Source organism: Octopus sinensis, linkage group LG1 (genome assembly GCF_006345805.1).
Source record: "Octopus sinensis linkage group LG1, ASM634580v1, whole genome shotgun sequence".
Lineage (NCBI taxonomy): Eukaryota > Metazoa > Mollusca > Cephalopoda > Octopoda > Octopodidae > Octopus > Octopus sinensis.
This window is the reverse complement of record NC_042997.1, coordinates 205,589,862-205,612,679: the sequence shown is the minus strand read 5'-3', so window position 1 is coordinate 205,612,679 and position 22,818 is coordinate 205,589,862. Positions and strand designations below refer to the sequence as shown.

Here is a 22,818-nt window from a genome sequence, read left to right as displayed (position 1 = left end):
ATTGAACGTCGGAGTCGTCACCAATTGTAACAATTCTTCGTTGCAGTTGAGCGTCACCAAATTGTAACGGTAGTGTTGGTTGCCAGTATGCAAGATGAAAAAAGAACAGCGACCGAAGTTTTAAAGAAAGTTATTTACTGTTACTTTGTATATATCGAAAACCACGACGGGAAAAGCATGCAAGCTAAAATAGTTAATTTCGGTCTGTATGTGTGTACACGATCTCATAGTAGTATATATAGAGAGATATGGTAATGTTACAGAGAAAAGAAAGTGAGTTAGTGCAAGTTATAGCGTGTCTCATAGTTGGCTGATTGTAACCTTTCTCCCTCTGGCCATTTGGTCTCAAGTGGCTGCCTGCTTGTGACTATGATTCTAGTTGTCCGTTCACTAATTTTGCCTTGCCAAATTCTAGTATTTATAACTATCCAAAACCAGTTAGAAATATGGACATAATGCTGAGAACAATAGATTTCGTTGGTGGTACCTGTTATCTCTATTCTAGCTTTTGGTGAAATAGAAGAAGTTAGAAGGGTCGAGTGGCAAAAACATTCTTCTGCTTAGCGAAAGCGTCTGGTAAATGTAACTGCTGTCACTAACACAAAACTATTGTTTTACCGTGAGAAAAATTTGACCTGACTTCATGCTTGCATGACGCTAATATATACTCTTTACTCTTTTACTTGTTTCAGTCATTTGACTGCGGCCATGCTGGAGCACCACCTTTTAGTACTTATTCTATCGGTCTCTTTTTGCCGAACCGCTAAGTGACGGGGACCTAAACACACCAGCATCGGTTGTCAAGCAATGCTAGGGGGACAAACACAGACACACAAACACACACACATATACATATATATACATATATACGACAGGCTTCTTTCAGTTTCCGTCTACCAAATCCACTCACAAGGCATTGGTCGGCCCGGGGCTATAGCAGAAGACACTTGCCCAAGATGCCACGCAGTGGGACTGAACCCGCAACCGTGTATATATATATATATATATATATATATATATATATATATATATATATATATATATATATATAATTCAGTTTTGGGGTTAATAGATATGTGGGTATTATATATCAGATAATACAAAAAATAACCTAATGTGTATATCTGAAGGTAAACTTGTGGTATCCTTTAATAATAATACTTAAATAATTTAACCATTATAACAGCAGGATATATACTATACTTCCTTTATTGTCTCCTACTTTAGTTAATGCTAAATAAATAGAGCTTGTTCACTCTTAGAATTCCTAAATAGCTGGTAGTATTATTTTGGTATGCTACCAATTCTAGTCTTGGGTATTCCTTATGTGTGAAAATTATAAGTAAAAGAGTCAAAAGGAAGAGTAAGTACGGTTGGCTCCTTTGAAAGGAACCATGGCTCTGGTAGCATGTAAATCTAGATTTACTTACAGAGACAGCAACTGAGTATTTCCCGAGGAGACACATAGATATCTTCTTACACAGGTAAATTGTTACATAATTTAATTTAAATATAAATCCTGTATATATGTCGATCTGTATGTATCGACACATTCGTAGTGATTATTAAAGAGCTTCCAACCGTACTTACTCTTCCTTTTGACTCTTTTACTTTACACACACACACACACACACACATATATATATATATATATATATATATATATAAAGGTTAAAAATTATTAAAAATAATAATTTGTATTTATGGCTAGCTTGCGCAAAAAATGTGTGTAGACCATAAATATTTTCATAATATATACGTGTGTATAAAATTACGCAGGAAGAGGAGAACCACTAAGTGGTCTTCTTGCATGCTGAAAACAAATCTCCAAGCCATGAAAAACGTTTTTATTTATAGCACGTTGGATGTAGTCATGCAAGACAATTTGAAAGAATTAAAAAGACCAGTTATTCCTATACCTCGAAGTATCACCATTAATGATTGAATAAATAAATAAATCATTCTATGGATCTTCATTAGAAACTGCTGGGGACGTATAAGTATAAAATTCAAATATATACCATATCCCAAAGGCAACACGTACTTGATTAAATAAGTGATTAATTAATTTAGTGATTAATGATGAAACTTCGAGGTATAGGAATAACTGGTCTTAATTCTTTCAAAATGTCTTGCCCGCCTACATTCAACGTGCTATAAATAAAAATGTTTTTCCGTAGTTTGAGATTTGACATCTCTTTTCATCATGCAAGGAGACCACTTAATGGCTCTCCTCTTTGTGTGTAATTTTATACACACGTATACATACATAAAGAGAAACACAACTGGTTTTAAATCTCTGAGAGAGAAATAAGTAGTAACAGTACTGTATATTAAAGTCTGTTTGCCAACGTAAAATAACAGTCCTGTTTAGTTACTACTGTTTAGCCCCATGAAAATATTTTGGTATTTCTCTAGGGATAAACAGTAGTAGCATCGTCCTTAGTAGGATTGCCACTTTATGTTGGCAAATAGACTTTAATATAAGATTTATGAACTTATCCGCCAAGAATATTATGACTGATTATAACATAGAAGAGAAAATTGAACCTTTCGCTCCTTCCAGACGTCGCATAACAATCAAGGACCACAAAGGAAATTTCTTAACGGACATTAAAGTTAGACTAATCTGTTCTAATAAATCTGACCTATACAAGCTAAGTAAATTAATCTTAGATAAATATATTCCTCCAATAAAATAAATAAGATTACTCTAGAATTATGGTCAAATACCCACGATGCCCTACATACAGAATAAAAATAGTTATAAATTCTTACAAATGGACATAGACAACTACTATTCATCAATTAATCCTGCGGTCCTAAATAGCGTTCTGATTTTCGCTAAAAACACCAAATTGACTATGAATCAAATTAAGGTAATCATAGAAGCTAGGAAATCTATAAAATTCGATAATGAGCAGTAGGTAAGGAAGGACGCCGCCAATTATTTCGACATCATAATGGGGGCTCCAGACTCGGCACAGGTATCTAATTTAGTGCGTATTTACCTATTTACACGATGAATTCCCAGAGATTAGGGGAGGCCTTTACAGAGATGATGCACTATTTATCCTTAAAAACACCTCTAATAGGAGGCTTGAACTATTAAAGAAAAATTATACAAGTTCTTTAAACGGTTTGTATTAACTATCACAATAGAAAAGAGTATCATTTTATTAACTATTTAGACGTCAATTGTCATTTAAACGAACCATACATTAAACCTAATACCACCTCAAATATATAAATGCACAACAACCACCCAAACTTTATAAAAAGAGGACTTGTTCAGAGCATTAGTAAAAGAATTTCGTATCTCTAGTCTAACGAAGATATCTATAATATTGCATAAGCAAAAAATTAATTACCTTTACTCGGAGCTTAATAAAAATAGCCCGAATAATAAAAATATCTATAATTATAATAATAGTAATAATAGTCACAATGTCTATGATAATAATCATAAAAATTATATAACAATAATTGTAGTAATAATAAAAATAGTAGGAAGAACAATAAGATCCTTAACAATATTAATAACATTAGCTATGATGTCCCAACTTGCCGAAGATACTCTTAAAGTTTCATAAATTTCCATATCTTAGCTATGCTACGTCCCCCACCTCCCAAAAGTCTTGAGTTCTGTACATAAATTCGCCCATACACTGGAATTTTTGCGAGCTTGCCCGCCTCCCCCCTCTATCTCTCTCTCCTCTTCCAATAGGTTCTTAGTACTGCTGAAATCATTCAAACAATGGCATGGTTCACTTTACAGCTCCCCCAAAATGAGCAAGCTTTTCTAGTACTTTCTTTGTTCGCTTAAACTTTGGGATGTTTATAGATATTATATTCTATTATTTATAAACGTCGATATCTTAGCTATGATGTCCTAACTTACCGAAGATATTCTTAAAATTTCATAAATTTCCATATCTTAGCTATGCTACGTCCCCCCATCAAATCTAGTTCTGTACATAAATTCGCTCACATGTTGGAATTTTGGCGAGCTTGCCTGCCTCCCTCTTCGTCTCCCCTTCTCTATCCTCTTTCAATGGGTTCTCAGTGCTGCGGTAATCAATCAAACAATGGCATGGTTCACTTTACAGCTACCCCAAAAACGAGTAAACATTTTCTAATAGTAATAATAAAACATCTAAAAGAACCAATAAAGTCCTTGTTAGCAATTATAATGCCAAGGAAACTAAAATAAATAAATCAAATAGGATCAATCCTAACAAAGCTGATAGCAATAAAATAACAACAGGAAGAACAATAATAATTATTACCATAAATTTACGATCTACAATAATACTGGGGCAGATTTTACATAAAAAAAAAATATTAAGAATAACAAGCGGGAAAATGATAACATCTGGCTAATAATCCCCTTCGCGATGCAACTAAAAACCAATATAGTTAAATCTAGAATGAGCCTTATACATAGGCATTTTAATATGAATAAGAAATGCTCAGAAATCTTTAGTAATAAAATTAGAATAGGCCATAAGCAAATTAGCAACCTAGCTACTATTACAGCCTCTATTAACAATACAAAGCTAGACTCTTTCTACGAAACTAGGAAGAACCACAATAATAACTACAACAACCAATAGATTGATATAATAAGCGATCCCCCAAATAACTCGCCCTCTAAAAATACGGACAACCACCTTATAAAAGATAATCCCGCTTACCATATTACAAGCACATAAAATCTTACTAATCTATGTGGTTGCAGAGATGAAAATACTTGTGAATTCATAAATGAATGTAAAACTAAGAATGTAATGAGATGTATTCTCCAATAATTATAACAAGACTTATATAGGAGCAACTAAAAATGAAATGAAACTTAGAAATAATTCCCATCTCTCAAGCTTCAAGAATAGAAATAAAGCTAATTCTACCATATTAAACACTTACATCTGGGAACTTAAAGATAATAACATTATAGATTAGAACAGCACATCTTTACCAAAACATCTTCATACGACCTTAAAAATAAACGTTGAAATTTATGCATAAACGAGAAATCTTTTCATTTTAATGGCCAAATCAGAATTACTAAATAAACAAGACGAGAAAAACCAAGCATGCTTACATAAAGACAAGGTTTTCTCTAAATACCGCTAATACCTATCTTTACATTACAGTTTATTAGCTGACTTGTCTAACCTTTGACCATACCCTTTACTACATACCACCTTTTATCATGAATTACCATTGTATTCAAATTACTTTGACTCACTGAATTATTCACCTTAGATGCACGATGTACACTCGCAGCTATAATTCTCTTTAATAATATTCACATTAACGTTAAATCACTAACATACTAACTGCTTGCGTTGCAATTAACATATATACGATTAAAAGAGCATGTTATATAATTCTAACTGAGTTGATTTGTTTTAATTGTATTAACGAGTAGTAAACCCTGGCCACACATAACAGCACTTTATTTATTTGTTATACCTATTTATGTAACCCAGATTTATACCATATATCGCACTCAAACTTTTAATGGAATCCTTAATTTTTAACTAGGGCATTATTTCTAATCATAGGGACTTACACAAAGGGTTCAAATAGCGTTATATGCTGCGATTAATGGCACCAGATATTACTGCCAGGTATAGCACTTTCGACTAACACGGCGGTCAACTGGTCATTTCTCCCATTCATCTACTTGAAGCAACTGTACGCACACGAGCTATCTTTTAAGGAGACAAAAATGTAAGCCTAAAGATCTAACAATTTTTTCTTTTTTCTTCTGTCAACCTTCGTTCTCTTGTTAATATTCTTCTCATAAAGTTCAAATCATTCTGATGTTTGTTACATGGAACGTAATAAATGCAGGTTAACTTCAAAAATAACAAACTGAAAAAGGTGTAAATGTTATTTTAACCTTAATTAACCTATGATTATTCAATACTAATGATCAACTTCTAATTGTTACATCTGCTCCATTTTTTCTCTTATATATATATATATATATATATATATATATATACACACATTGGCTTAGGAGTGGCTATATGGTAAGTAGCTTGCTTACCAACCACATGGTTCCGTGTTCAGTCCTACTGCGTGGCACCTTGGGCAGGTGTCTTCTACAATAGCGTCGGGCTGACCAAAGCCTTGTGAGTGGATTTGGTAGAGGGAAACTGAAAGAAACCTGTCGTATGTATGTATGTATGTATGTATATATATATATATATATATATATATATATATATATATATATATATATATATATAAATTAGAAAAAGACCTCCTTTTGTCAATTCAATAATGAAAAAAATTTACTTACACCATATAGAAAAAATTACATCCTATAGGAAAAAATAAAATATAAAATAAAAACATATACCAATAATTAAGTAATGTACAAAATAATAAATAAAGCGTATATATTTGGTAAGATGACTACACGCGTTTCGTGTAGTCATTATGGGTGAGGAAGGATACTAGGAACTGTTTTGATATACCTATGGGGGCACCAGATTCTGCATAGGCTACTGATTTAGTAGGTATTTATTTATTATGAGAACTTCAATTAGAAAATTTAAAATTGGAGGGTGGTTTATATAGGGATGACCTTTTATTATTGACTAAGAATTGTACAAATAGAAAATTTGAATTATACAAGAAACTTTGTAATTTCTTTAAAAGATTACTATTTATAATGAGAATTATAATGTTAATTATTTAGATGTTAATTATTTAGATGTTAATTATTTAGATGTTAATTTTAATTTAATAACGGGCAAAACCCAACCATTCCATAAAATTAATGAAAATCTTAGATATATTAATGCTTATAGTAATCATCCAACTTCTGTTAAAAAATCATTGATAAATAATGTAGGTAAAAGAATATCATTACCTTCTTATGATATAGAGATTTTAAATAAAAATGCACCTTATTATAATAAAGCCCTGCATGAAGCAGTATATAATAATAATAATATTAAATTCTTTAATACTTGTAAACATAATTATAATTTGAAGGAGTCTAATATAAATGATTTTTATAATGATAAACCTAATTATCTGAATTATGATAAGTTTTATTTAGGTAACTATGGTCTTAATAATAATAGGTATTTTGATAATATAAAACATATATTTAATAATGGATAAAAAAATGAAAATAAAAATATTAATAATCATATAAGTAAAAATAAAAATAAAATAAGATGAAATTTTATTCAATTATTGATGATAATAAATTTAATAATATTACAAAAAATATAATAATAATAATATGAAAAATAAGGTAAAAACAAATGTTATTAAAAATTTTTTAAATATAATTGACATATTCATTAGGGATAATAAAAAATATTAAAACATTTTTTCTAACAATAATTTTTGTGTTGGGTATTAAATTACTAATACTGTTGGTAATATTATTCCTTCCTTTAATAAATTTAAATTAAATTAATTCTACAAAAATAAATTAGATAATGATTCCAATAATAATAATAATAATAAAGACCATGATATAATTTATTGTACATGTAGAGATAAGGCTACATTTAAATTTATAATAATTGTAATTTGGATAATGTAGTTTGTAAATGTATGGTAACTTTAGTGGATGATAATAATTTGAATGATTATAATTTAAACGCTATTTATATAGGGTGGACTTCGAATAAAATTAAATTAAGAGTAGCTCAACATATGTATTCTTCTAGGAATAGAAATCTAATAAATTCAACAGGCCTCAGTAAATATATTTGGGAACTTAAATCTAAATGTATTAAATATAAATAAACTTGGGAGAAAATTTGCAAGGCAAAATCTTATTGTATAGAGAGTAATTCTTGTTTATTCTGTAATAATGAATTTAAGGAAATATTATTTAGTAATAAATATGTATTGCTAAATTCATTGGATGAGCATAAAATTAAATGTAAGCATAAATTAAATTACCTATATAATAGGTTTAGCTAATAAATAAATGATTATATAAATTTATCAAAATATAGTAATATAAATTAATTTAAATATAATATAGATATATTTTACTTAATAATTATTTGAACTTCAATTTATAGTAAATAGTCATATAAAATTAAAAGCAAATATAAATTTATTTACCTATATGATATGTTTAGCTAATTGTCCATTTATATAAAACCTTATTTTATTTTATGCTACTTATTTCTTGTAGATATAATTTAGTAGTATTAGTGTATAAATTAGTATGTTATTATATGTTATATTAATATATTGAATAATTCTAAACTTGGATATTTCTTAATAAATAAATTATCATATATAATAATGTAATGTCAGTGTTCATACTTGACAGAGTGCAAGTACCTTGAGAGAAAAGTTGGACCTGAGAAGCATCAGTTGTGGTGTGCAAGAGAGACGTTTGCGCTGGTATGGTCATGTGGCGAGAATGGATGAAGATAGTTGTGTAAAAAAGTGCCACACCTTAGCGTTTAAGGGAACCTGTGGAAGAGGCAGACCCAGGAAGACCTGGGACGAGGTGGTGAAGCACGACCTTCGAACTTTAGGTCTCACTGAGGAAATGACTAGAGACCAAGACCTTTGGAAGTATGCTGTGCGTGAGAAGACCCAGCAGGACAAGTGAGACCATAACCCATGGCCTCTACCTGGAATGTAGCCAGTCCAATTATGCATACCTTTCCTTCTTGGGACACAAAACTCTACTTGTGAAGACCTGTTGAGGCAAGAGAAAATCAAAATCAAAATCGATCAACATCAATGGAAATTGTAGCTGTGATACCAGTGCTGGTGGTACGTAAGAGAACTATCCGAACGTGGCCGTTGCTAGCGCCGCCCCGACTGGCCTCGTATCGGTGGCACGTAAAAAGCACCATCCGATTGTGGCCGTTGCCAGCCTTGTCTGGCTCCCGTGCCGGTGGCACGTAAAAAGCACCATCCGATCGTGGCCGTTTGCCAACCTCGTGTGGCACGTAAAAAGCACCCACTACACTCACGGGGTGGTTGGCATTAGGAAGGGCATGTAGCTGTAGAAACTTTGCCAGATCAGACTGGAGCCTGGTGCAGCCTTCTGGCTTCCCAGACCCCAGTTGAACCGTCCAACCCATGGTAGCATGGAAAGCAGACGCTAAATGATGATGATGATGATGATGATATAATTTTATTGAGATCCATTAATTATATTAATATAAATTAATTTAATATTATATGTATATTTTATGTAATAATTATTTGGAATTTAATTTATAGTAAATAGTCATTTATAATTTTGTTGTTTTCTTATTCTTTGATTCTAGAAGCTTAAATATTTTTCGTCATTTTCATTAATAAATTTATTCTATCTTTTTACACAACGTCTTCACGAGTTTAATTTCTTATAAATGCTAAGACCTACAATTTTACGTTTAAAATTCAGTTATATAATATTCATCGATAAGATAAGTAACGTTTTTTATTTAACAATATTATTTAATTTTTGAATTGTACTATGTTGGATTATTATTATTATTATTGTTAAAATATTAATTCATATATAAATTTCTTGATAATTATTAGTTACGATACGTATATCTATTTAATTTATTATTATTTTTATAATGTGATTTAACGTATTACATATAATTTACTTTCAGAAACTTTTTGTAAGACATTATATTATTTAATAGTTAGGAGGTTTATTTGTTATGCAGTATTACATTTAAATAAATAAGTTTAATATTGATTGATATTTTGGTTAATTCTATTAGTGATTGTAATATTAAATCTATATATACTATATATAAATTAATAATATAGTAGGTTTATATAATAGGTGTGAATATATTTGAACCATTTTCTATTTTTAATTCTAATATTCAGAGCTTGTACTAGTATTATGTATATAACTTAGCATAAAGTATTTTTTTAGTATGTACTACTTAATTAGAATAAGATTTAACTTAAATGTTTATTAAATAAATAAATAAATTAATAATTTAATTTCATGTATATAAATCCGTGCAGCACGGATTTTTGTCAGTGAACAGGTCGTGGACTTTAGTGACAAAAATATTTTGACAAATTAAACTTAAATGTTGAAGTGAATCGAACGGCTTTTGTGTGTTTCTTAACTGGCTTACAAACACCTTCCACGCTGCAATTGTTTTCGTTCCAGCACAGCAACATAAGAATCTTTGCAGATGAAATAGGAAGAAAAATCAATGTAATTATTTTATTCTCTGGTCCCAATGAAAATTTCCTAAAGAAATAACGCGTCCAAGGAGAGTGGTTTATTTCAAAGTGGTGCAACGTTTTCATTGATCGATTAAATGCAGCCACTTGAAACAGATGTAATGCACTGATACCAGTACATCCTTGTTACATATTTGCTTTTTATTCACCTTTGAGCTGCATGGACTTTATTGAACCAGCTTGGTACCTCAATTTAAGTACCTAATTCAACTGAATCTTAATTATTTATTCTTTTCCTCTCTCAGCTGCTCCTGCTTAAACCATCAATTCGTGTACTTGTAAAATTATTTCTTCAAATTTGCTACCACCCATCAATATTTCACAAAGGAAGAGACTGAGAGAGAGACAGACAGACTGTTTTAAGACTTTCGAAATATTTACAAAACATTTTACTTAGCTTTTTCTTCAATTTAATTTTATTTTACTCTTAGTTGAAAAAGTTGAAAAGATGGAGACCTGTACTAAAATGTACTTCATGATAAAATTATTTTACCTTTTTATAACTTGTCTTATTTTCCTTATACATATATCAACGTGTGTTACTTTTCAAACTTCTACACACACACACATATATATATACATATATACATACATACATATATATTGCCTCCATAGCTCAGTGGTTAGAGCACTGGTCTTGTAAACCAGGGGTCGTGAGTTCGATCTTCACTGGGGGCTTCTGTTACACATTTTGCCGATGCCAGCCCCGCCTCGACTGGCTTCTGTGCCGGTGGCACATAAAAAGCACCAACCGATCGTGGCCGATGCCAGACCCCTCTGGCACCTGTGCAGGTGGCACGTAAAAAGCACCCACTACACTCGCGGAGTGGTTGGCGTTAGGAAAGGCATCCAGCTGTAGAAACACTGCCAGATCAGCCTGGAGCAGCCCCTGGCTCCCCAGACCCCAGTCGAACCGTCCAACCCGTGCTAGCGTGGAAAACGGACGTTAAACGATGATGATGATGATATATAAAACAGTTGAATAAAATTAAAACATGGTCTAGTTTTCATGTTTTTTTATTATGGTATTTTAACATTAAAAATATTTTGTCAAGTTCAATTAGTGCTTTTTTACGTTCGTAGTAATCATCAGATTTCAAATGTATTTAACTGACAGTTGAGTTCTTGACAACTGTAGTACCTCTTCGAGTGCTCCCACAAGCTGAATTTTTGGAATACCGTTTTGATCAATCTGCATGCATCATGGTTTGCCAGGTATGCCAATGTTTTGTAATTTGTTTATATTCATATACTCTTTTACTTTTTTCAGTCATTTGACTGTAGCCATGCAGGAGCACCGCCTTTAGTCGAGCAAATCGACCCCAGGACTTATTCTTTGTAAGCCTAGTACTTATTCTATCTGTCATTTTTGTCAAACCACTAAATTACGGGGACGTAAACACATCAGCATCAGTTGTCAAGCGATGTTGGGGGGAACAAACAAAGACACACAAACATATACACACATATACATACGACAGGCTTCTTCCAGTTTCCATCTACCAAATCCACTCACAAGGCTTTGGTTGGCCCGAGTCTATAGTAGAAGACACTTGCCCAAGGAACCACGCAGTGGGACTGAACCGGGAACCATGTGGTTGGTAAGCAAGCTACTTGCCACACTCCTACGCCTGTTAAAGATATTTTTTAATCCATATGATTAACTGGTTAACAACAAATTATTACTGTTATTTCCATTCAGAACGAGCGTGAAAGTTTTAAACCATTTTTCTTTTAGCTTTCTTCCAACCTCATGTGTCATGTAGTTTGTAGAAAGGAAAAATTATAAACATGTTCTGACCACATGTTTCTGTGTTCACTCAATAGAATTTGGCAAGCATCGGTGTTCCAGATTTGTTGTCTGTGAACTCCTGAGCATTCCGATAATGCATTCCTGGTCTCACCTATAAATAGTTCCTTGCTATTCGGGCATTTAATACAGTAGATCAAATTTCTGCTTTTGCATTTCATAGGCTATCATAGCCACATTGGAGGAGCCTTCAGGGTCAGATTGTTTGACCTATGTTGAATGTTTGCTAGACAGTACCGGTCTTCCTGGCATACATTAATAACGTTAATAAAACTATCACTAATACCTGTGAAACCCTTAGCAAAGGTAAGTGCCTTCATCAACAACTCTTTAGAAATGGATAGATAAAAGTATACAATATTGAATGTGTAAACCTAGGCCTGCCTCTTCCCCAGAGAGAAACAAAATTCTTAAGGACTATGCTAAAATTGGCGCATTTAATAATCGTAAAGAAGTTTTCTCTGTGTCCATTTCAAGCGCTACCTATTGGAAAATTGGTTCATCCCATTTGCTGGTTAACCTTTTGGAGCCTTGTAAGGGTTTTTAAAAATCCTCTGGGCCAGGGGAGATAACCTGTTCACATTAACGTTTTTATATGTTCGGCCTTAAATTTTGATTTCTGAGCATTACCTCGTCTGCGTAGGAGGTCTTCATTTTTTTGTCTTTCTATAGAGTCTGACGAGCTGTCCATAAAGTTGTGCCTTTCATGGATACATATGACCAGAATTTAACTTTTTGTTTTTCAGTTGAAAGATTGAAGTTCTCTTTCAAACAGAGCCAATGTTTTACAGTGAAAAACTTCACATATGCTTCAGAAAACCTAAAATATATATTAACTTGTTCAGGTTGTCAAAAGCAATACATAGGACAAACCAAAAACAGTTTACATCAAAGGATGGCTCTACTTAGGTCTCACATCAGAATTCGGAAATACACAGAAAAATCGTATTCAGCGAACAAATCGACATTTGCACCACTAACAAACAACCAAGCTTCAGAATTTTTTCCCTCAATAAATTCGGGGACGATGCAACTTGTAATCAGCGCATTAGCAAAGAGTCATATTTTTTCACAAAATGTAAACCCCTTTTTAATGCGTCCACCACAAATGACACAATTACAAGGGCCTTAGAATAATACCCACGCAAGTATTAAAAACGATATATTCTGAAGTCACTACCCATGAATTTATTCAGAACAATTCCAATAACTACTATTACAACCACAACTGGTCACTTTTGGGTCACTTGACCATTCAAAAGGATCCTACCAACATCCTACTACTGTCATACCACTCCCGCATTTTGATTATTAATATTATTCTTTTTCTTCTTTTTGCTGCCCCCTTTCTCAGCTACTACTGCTGCTTAAACAATCAAAACCAAGAACTCATATCAAATATTCTTTTAGGACTGCTACTACCTACTACCTGTAACCAAGCCCTCACAAGAGTAAAAAAGAGAGACATGCAGACAGAAAGAAAAAGAAGGAAAATGTCTCTTGCATTTGAAACTAGAGAAATATTTTTTAAAACATTTCATTTAATTTTTCCACAATTCAATTGTTTTTCATGCTTTACTGTAAGTTGAAAAAGTCGAAAAGGCTGAAACCAGTACTAAAATGTTCTTCATGATAAAATTATTTTAGCATCTGTAGTTATGCTGCTGTATCAATCATTATCTATCTACCTATCTATCTATCTATCTATCTATCAATCTGTGTTAAGGCTATAAGTTTATAACCCAAGTGAAACCAGGTCCTTTTGCTTGTATATGTATGTATTGTAATTTGCAACATGGAAGCTGTACTGGATTTGCAAAATGACGTTTACTTGATTTCAGTACCTCGGCGAAAAAATACGAATTGCAGAAGATGCTCAGATAAGAAGTTTTGTCTGTTCAACCTCGTCACTTACTCTTCTATTTCTGCACAAATCATAAACCCCTTGTTAGTTCTTTTCATTATTCTGCCTATTTCATTACCATGTAGACATGTAAATATAGTTTCAATAGTTTCGTCCTCCCTGTTTTTGCCTTTAAGATAACCTTAGTTCAAGCAATTCTTTAACCGCAACGTATTCATTCATTCATCTATGAAAGTCTATCACACAGTCACTTATTTCTCTAATTTTGTCTTAGACTGGCTCTCAGATTCTTCAATTCTATTTTACTATTATCAACATTTGCTGTCTTGTTTAATTAACTATGCCACACAAATCCCAAAAGAATATTTTTTCTCCCTCGTGTTCTGAACATCTCTACCCACCCTCTCTCTCTGTCTCTCGGCTTCACTCTGTCTGTGTGTGTGTGTCTCTCTCTCTCTCTTTCAAGTACCACTCGCCTCGCCAAGACTTCCTACTTCCTCCACCACCATACATAAACTAGCGCACGTACTCGGATTCCCCTACTCGATTTTCAATACCTCCACCGAAAGAATATGTATGCAGGAGGTGCTCTCATCCATGTTTGCTAGTTCGCAGTGCACCCACCCTTCCACCCCATCAACCTGTACCAGAAGTCCCTATTTTTTGCCATCCTTTGTTTGTCTCCCATGAACACTTTTAAAGGCTTTACGCCATCCCCACCCCTACTATATAAGGTAGTGACCATATAGTGCAAAAATATGAAAGGGTAGTGTATGCAGGTTGAACTCAAGGCTATTGTTTGCTTATGAATTCTGCCAAATGCGAGCTCTTATTTCAGGTACATGACGCTACTGTCCCCCGTCCCAGGGTCTCTAGGGCCCATACCTCCCACACCCTCAGGATTGACACTCTCAATGTTGGCACACTGAAAGGTAGGTCTGATGAGATTGCTGAGATGCTTGAACGGAGATGTGTCGATATGTGCTGCATCCAAGAAGTAAGGTGGAGAGGAGGTTCTGCTAGGTACCTCACAGGCAAAGAACACAGGTACAAGATTTTCTGGGTAGGGAACACTGATGGGATCAGGGGCATGGGTATACTTTTTGCAGGAAAATGGTTAGATAAGGTAACTGAGGTAGTCAGAGGATGCGACAGAATACTTAAGATTAGATTAATGCTTCATCATGGGTTAGTAACCATCATCTCGGCCTTTACCCCTCAGCCAGGGCTACCCGATGGACAGAAAGACCGTGTTGACGAATGACAGGGACCTTCTCTTTGTGGCTGGTGACTTCAATGGACATGTTGGACATCATTCCGGAGGCTTCCATGGCATACGTGGAGGCTACGGTTTTGGCTCCTGCAACGAGGAGGGAACCAGGCTGCTGGAGTTCTGTGATGCAAATGATCTTATGGTTTGCAATACTAACTTTAGAAAACCTGCCAGTCACCTAGTCACCTACTGTTCTGGCAGACACACTAGCCAAATTGATATCCTCACCAGGAAACAAGTAAGATGGCTACTTATAAATGTCAAAATCTTCCCAGGCAAAGAATGTACCCCACAACATAGACTGGTAGTTAATGACTTCAGGATCAGGGCTAAGTGGATGCCCAGAAGACCAGTATGGAGGAGAAGGGTCTGGAAGCTTAAAGATCATGCAAATGGACAGAGATTTAGAGACATATTACTCAAAGCCTTTGATAAAATAGAAGGGGATGTAGCTTCACACGTAGAAGACAACTGGAGGTTTCTACGGGACAAACTGCTGAGGGCCACTGACCAGATCTGTGGATGGTACAAAGTCCCATTCTGACCCAAGGTAACGTGGTGGTGAAACAATATTGTAGACAGGGCCATTAAGGAAAAGAAACAGGCTTGGAAGGACTGGAAGAATAGTGGGAGCAGGGGATCGTATCAGACTGCCAGAAGGGAAACTAGGAGACAGGTTTATTTAGCCAGAGGGGAAGCAGATAAGAAAAAAATTTGCCAATGTTCTGTGCCATGAGGACCAAAGACTTGAGGTATTTTGTGTTGCAAGACAGTGTGTGAGAGAGAATCGTGATGTTGTAGGAGAGAAATGTGTTCGCATGAATGGTGGTTCTCTTGCACTAAATGAAGCTGCAAAGAGAGAGGTTTGGAAACGCCACTATGAAAGGTTGCTGAATAAAGAGAATGAATAAAGAGAATGAATGGGAGAAAGAGGGTCTGCCGAATGTCGACCCAACAGAGGGACCAGCTATACCTAGGTAGATAAAGCAATTAAGAGTATGAAGACAGCGAAAGCCCCAGACCCATCAGGAATCACTGCAGAGATGCGTAAAATATCTGGCAGTGTCGGCTATAGTCTAGTCACCTGTATAAACAAGGATTAGAATCAAAGGGCCTTAGAGTCAACCTAGCTAAAACCAAAGTCCTAATAAGTAGGAAGGCTCACAAACCACAAATCCCTTCAGGTAGATTGCTCTGCTTGATCTGTAGAAAAGGCGTATGTAGAAACTCTATAAGATGTACCCACTGTAAGCTATGGACACATAAGTAGTGCAGTAATATCAAAGGAAGGATAACTGGGAAGATAGTTTTTGTATGTGGCAGATGCTCAGGAGCAATAAAAACTGAAAATGTGCAGAGAACAGCTTCCGCCACATTCCAGGGAGAAAAACTAGAAGTAGTTGATAGCTTCCATTACCTAGGTGACCAAGTCAGTAGTGGGGGAGGGTGCGCTGAAAGTGTAGCTGCAAGAATAAGAATAGCTTGGGCAAAGTTCAGAGAGCTCCGCTGGTGACAAAGGGCCTCTCGCTTAGAGTAAAAGGCAGACTGTATGATGCATGCGTACGAACAGCCAGGCTACATGGCAGTGAAACAGGAGTCGTGACTGCTGAGGACATGTGTAAGCTCGCAAGGAATGAAGCCAGTATGCTCCGATGGATGTGTAATGTCAGTGTGCATACTCAACTGAGTGTAAGTACCCTGAGAGCAAAGTTGGATCTAAGAAGCATCAGATGTGGTGTACAAGAGAGATGTTTGCGCTGGTATGGTTATGTGGCGAGAATGGATGAAGATAGTTTTGTGAAAAAGTGCCACACCCTAGTGGTTGAGGGAACCTGTGGAAGAGGTAGACCCAGGAAGACCTGGGATGAGCTGGTGAAGCACGACCTTTGAACTTTAGGTCGCACCTAGGCAATGACTAGCAACTGAGACTTTTGGAAATATGCTGTGCTTGAGAAGACCCGGCAAGCCAAATAAGTCCATAACCTTGTGGCCTATGCCAGGGGTGTAACCGGCCCGCTTATGCGTACCTTTCCTGCATTGGACACTAAACTCTGCTTGCGAAGACCTTGTTGAGACAAGTGAAATCGAAATCAAATTCGATGACTGGCATCCGTGCTAGTGGAGCACCATCCGAACATGATCATTGCCAGAGTAGCTAACTGGCTTCCATGCCGGTGGCACATAAAAAGCACCATTCGAGCATGATCATTGCCAGTACCACTGGACTGACTCCTGTGCAGGTGGCATGTAAAAAACACCATTTGAGCGTGGCTGTTGCCAGTACCGCCTGACTGGCTCTCATGCCGGTGGTACGTAAAAAGCACCCACTATACTCTTGGAGTGGTTGGCATTAGGAAGGGCATCCGGCTGTAGAAATTCTGCCAGATCAAGATTGGAACCTGGTGCAGCCATCTGGTACACCAGTCGTTAGTCAAATTGTCCAACCCATGCTAGCATGGAAAATGGACGTTAACCGATGATCATGCTTTGAGAATTAACCTGCATTTTCCATGATATTACTTGAGAATTCCAAGAAAGATGGTGAAAGTAACGGCAACAGTGTCGTGTATCCCAATAATATCCCGTATTATACCACCAGGAGGTTGGCCATCGTCTGGTGATTTCACTCCAAAATGCTAAGTATGAATACTCCACAGGTTTTCCACCAATTTTCTCTGATAACAGGCATTCAATATGTACCAGTTGGGTTCTACTTGATCATATGGATGGGGTTTTGGTAAGTGTAAAGGAATTTTATTCTTCTTAGAATCACATTTCCAAAATCAGTGGACAGTTTCTTCCCAGTCACAAAACCGGTTTATACTTATTTTTAAAAAATATAATACAAAATAATAAACTTTGACTGGATTTGAACCTGCAGCCTTCATTTTATTTTAAGCAATAATTACATCTAATGTAACAAAAAAGAAAATGTTAAAATATATTCAATTGTTTTAGTGTCAAAAATCTGAATAATTTTACTGTTACAAATTTGAATAGTTTCACTGTTACAAATTTGAATAATTTTACTGTTACAAATTTGAATAGTTTCACTGTTACAAAATTGAATAATTTTACTGTTACAAATTTGAATAGTTTCACTGTTACAAATTTGAATAATTTTACTGTTACAAATTTGAATAGTTTCACTGTGACAAATTTGAATAATTTTAGTGTTACAAATTTGAATAGTGGTAGTGATACAAGTTTTAATAGTTTTAACGTTACAAATCTGAATAATTTTACAGTTGCAAATTTGAACAGCATTAGTTTTAAAAATTCAAATAGTTTTAAGTGTTACAAAATTGAAGTTTTAGTGTTAAACATTTGAATACTTTTAGAATTACAAATCTCAACTCAAAGTGTTACTAAAGCCTTAGAGAATGTAATCAAATAATTAGGATATGCTTGAGAGTCATCAAAAGTAACATAAATATCGGGTCTTTGAATATCATCAACAGCAGAATTGTAAGGATCCTGTAAAACCTTTAATCCCTGGCGTCCTTGCGTCATTCTTCCCACAAGAACACTGCATTTGTATATTGTCTTTATTTTGTGATGGTCAGGAGGAGAATAGTTATCATCTGCAGAATATCGGATCTTTTTGGAAAAATAAACACCTTCACCACGTGTGCCTAAGAATAATAAAAAAAAACCATATATATATATATGTATGTATGCATATATATATATATATATGTATATATATATTGTTAAATGTCTGAACTCATACAGTAACTTGCTTTGTTTTTCCTATCTTTCTCTACGAAATTTAACCCTTTAAGGTTACCTTCAATCCTTAATTCCATCTTTCCACCATTTGGCGGTGCCCCCGCCCTCCCACCACGTTCTCACCCCCACCACCAATACCGGTGAACACTGTTCTCACCATCTATACCGGATATGCCCTCTTCCCTCCTCCTCCCCCACCACCATTACGTGTGTCTCTCCCTCCTACCCCTCCTTCTCACATGCTTTCACTGTACTACCCTTCCCCCACCAAGACAAGCTGCTAGCACCGCAGCTCATTAACTGCCCCACTGATCTTACGTTACCTCCTGTTTTGAATCTGTCACTGCCTCAATCCGACTATCTCCTTCCAGTCCCCTCCCCGCCTCGTGATATCCTACGTTTTTTTTTTTTTACGAACCTGCACCAACCCTTCCCTGTCATCGTTCCTCCTTACCCCAACCTTTCCCCCCACTGATGCTTCCCTATATTACCTGCACCCCCCCCCAACTCAACTCTAGAAAAGCTCGAACCGATCGTGACCGATGCCGGACCCCCCGGCCCCTGTGCAGGTGGCATGTAAAAAGCACCCACTCCACTCGCGGAGTGGTTGGCGTTAGGAAGGGCATCCAGCCGTAGAAACTCTGCCAGATCAGACTGGAGCCTGGAGCAGCCCCTGGCTTCCCAGACCCCGGTCAAACCGTCCAATCCGTGCTAGTGCGGAAAACGGACGTTAAACGATGATGATGATGATGATGATATATATATATATATAAACACATCACACAGTAAAAGATTATTTGTTTCATGATATTGAGATTATATAGATTTTATCACAATTCAAGGTAATTTGACATCAGGAAGATGTCACTGACCCACAACACTGCTCTCTTTTGAAAACACAAGGATTGCATTTAGGGTTCAAATTCGCTCACTTTTCATGAAAACGAATCCATCTTTATGAAAAGTATGATGCAGAGTCAAAACATTGACTCATTGGGTATAAAAGGCACCAAAATTCTCCAGCCTGTCCATCATTTCCCGAATGTAGGAAGCATAACAAGACTGACATGAAATCAGAGGGAGCAAACCATCGGATGTCTCCATACTGGTCAACGTCCATAGGTCATTGCTAATGACTTGAACTGCAGTATTTGGACAACTGAATGGCTGAGGGAATGAGATAGTGCCACAAACAACATGGATAATCATCCACACAGTGGCCGACCAAAGGTTACAACAACACGTCATGACTGTCATCAGCACCGACAGCACTGATTCTTTAGGACAATGGAATCAGCTAGGCAGAGCATAGGAACTCACCACAGACCCATTTGTGCTGAGATCTTTCAATTTGACTCACCAAAGTCCAGCTAGGATCCACATCCGCACAGATCATTATTGATGGGTACATCTGCAGTGAGCTGCAAAAACGTCAGAGCGGGCAACATGAGTAGTGGAAGAGTGTAGTCTTGTCTAACAAAAGTTGATATTGCATTTCTCTGGAAGACAGCAGAGCTGGCATTTCTGGCATTTAGAGGAGAAGGGGTGAATGTCATGCCAATGGCTGTATGGTGGAGAGATACTCATAGGGAAGACAGAGCATCATGGCAAGGGGCAAGATTGCACTCAACCAAAAACCTGAACTGGTGGTCTTCCGAAACATTGGTGAAGGCTGAGGAAATGGAGTAAATGCTGCTTGCTATATTGACCAAATTTGAAGGCCTCACATTGTGCCATACTTTGCCTGTTGTTGGAATTACATGTTCTGACGTAACAATGCCCGTGACCATACTGCCAGGTTGACAACAGGCTTCCTCCAACAACATCAACATCTAGACACTGGCTTCAGTCCAGACTCAAACCCTACAGAGCACCTGTGGGATGAAACCCCTAAGAAGGCTAAATGACACCCGTCCAAGACCGAAAACTCAGAGACAACTCACTGCAAGTTTTAACAGAGTGTCAGCTGCTATCCCCATGGCTTTCATCAATCGTTTGGTGCATTCAATGTGCAGAAGATGCCTGGCAGTAATCAACAATAATAGTGGTCACACGAGATATTGAGCTTATCTCTTTGAATCCAGGACATTTTGTCATCACATGACACCATGTGACATCAAACAGGTTTCAGGAAATGATGTTTTATCATTGGGAGAGCCTGTCCCTTGCCAATATTTACCACTGAACTTGTTTGGGTAGCATTTTGTGGAACCCCGCTCTTCTACTCACCCCATATCCATATTCACCATACACATCAAAATCTAATTCCAAAAGATGATAAAAGAGTCAGTGAGAGAAGATCATTTGAGATATCTAAATGGAGTTACCTCTGTGATGGTACCACTGCTGGTTTATCAGATTTCTGTACAGTTATTAAATGTCCCTTAACCAATTTCTAGGCCATAGCAGACATTGAATATTTCAATGAGAGTTAACAACACTGGATTGATTATCTCAGTATATCTAGAATTGACAAACTCAGAATGGTGATTGCTAGGCCTGGTGTTCGCTTGTTGATATTTCTGTCCAGTCCTGCAGACTCTCCACTATACCTAGTCCTTCTTCCTATAACATTATCCCTCTGGAATTCCACCCCTTCTCTTATCTTTCCTGCCCTATCTTCATTTACAAAGGTTCAAGAGGAACATTAATGGATGGGGACAGACCCTTCCTCCCAATCCAAATAAAAGTGTTGGTTCCAAAATAATAAAATACACCTGGTTTACTCTAGAGCAGAAGATGTTAGGAAGGGGACCTGGCAGTAGAAACGATGCCAAACATGGAATGTGTGAGCAACATGACATCCTCTCTGTGTGAGAAAGGATTCTAAACAGCAATCAATGTGGAGAGTGACTGTCCAGCTCAGGACAATAGGAAGGGTGGGTAGATGATGATGATGATGTTGATTAGAATATACTTACCATTTTTACCACAATAGCTACGGTTGAAACCATATTTATTTATTCTATCAACAGATCCTTCAGCAGTACCATGCCAAAGGCCATCAACTTCATTTGTAATCTTTGGATTTTCTGCCTCAAATTGTTTTTTCAATGATTGGTATCTCTGGTATAATGCTCTATTTTGAATTCTCTCAATCTGTAGAAAGGAAAATACATTTATGAAAAGACAATCAATTCACTTCTTTGACAAGGAAATAAAGTTTGTGGTAAAAAACCCCAACCCTATCTGCTTTTTTCTTCTTTTGTATTTGATACCAATTTTGATTCAACTGTAAATTTTGGTAAGGCACAATAGTTTAGCTGCAAAATGGTGTTGCAATCTTGCCCCTTGCCATGATGCTCTGTCTTCCCCATGAGTATCTCTCCACCATACAGCCATTGGCATGACATTCACCCCTTCTCCTCCAAATGCCAGCTCTGCTGTCTTCCAGAGAAATGCAATATCGACTTCTGTCAGACAAGACTACACTCCTCCACTACTCATGTTGCCCGCTCTGACGTTTTTCAGCTCACTGCAGATGTACCCATCAATAATGATCTGTGCAAGAAGTTAAAGCAGAGGTATTTTTGTTGAGCAAAGATTTTTTTGTGAATATCCAAAATTGCATGGAACCATCCCAAAATAGGTTCATACTATGAGATTTAAGTCTTTTATACAAAGAAAATGTCTCTTAACATTTCTTTTAACAATAAATCATTAAATATTGTTTATAAACAGAAATAAAAATACAAACTTTGATTATATGATAGGAAAGCAAATTCCGATGGAAAGTGGCCTGGATGTCATCATATTCTGGTCCATTTGTGACTCGAACAATTTTAATTAATTCCTTGTCTCCCATTGATGACCATGTATCTGGGATTGGTTCTAAAGTTCAAATAGAAATCAAATATTTCAGAATTAAAATAAAATTATACGACCCCACCCTCGTTCCTCTTCAATTGTCTTATATCT

At 35.9% G+C, this 22,818-nt stretch overlaps 1 protein-coding gene and 1 non-coding gene across 5 annotated transcripts in view; one reads left to right on the top strand and one right to left on the bottom strand.

Annotated features, from left to right (window-relative positions):
* Positions 1-10,826: 10,826 nt before the first annotated feature.
* Trnat-ugu lies at positions 10,827-10,899 on the top strand. Its single transcript has one exon. It is a non-coding gene; the product is annotated as a tRNA-Thr (tRNA).
* A 7,104-nt stretch (positions 10,900-18,003) lies between these two features.
* The window catches only part of LOC115209594 (protein mono-ADP-ribosyltransferase PARP14-like), a 140,928-nt gene continuing 136,113 nt past the window's right edge, over positions 18,004-22,818 (bottom strand). For all 4 annotated transcript variants that reach the window (XM_029778036.2, XM_036508678.1, XM_036508689.1 and 1 more), the window contains 3 exons: positions 22,598-22,731; positions 21,822-21,999; positions 18,004-18,803 (listed from right to left, as the gene is read on the bottom strand). In XM_029778036.2, coding sequence (XP_029633896.1) covers positions 18,526-18,803; positions 21,822-21,999; positions 22,598-22,731 — 590 coding nt within the window. In that variant the 3' untranslated portion in view covers positions 18,004-18,525. The remainder of the gene's footprint in view (positions 18,804-21,821; positions 22,000-22,597; positions 22,732-22,818) is intronic.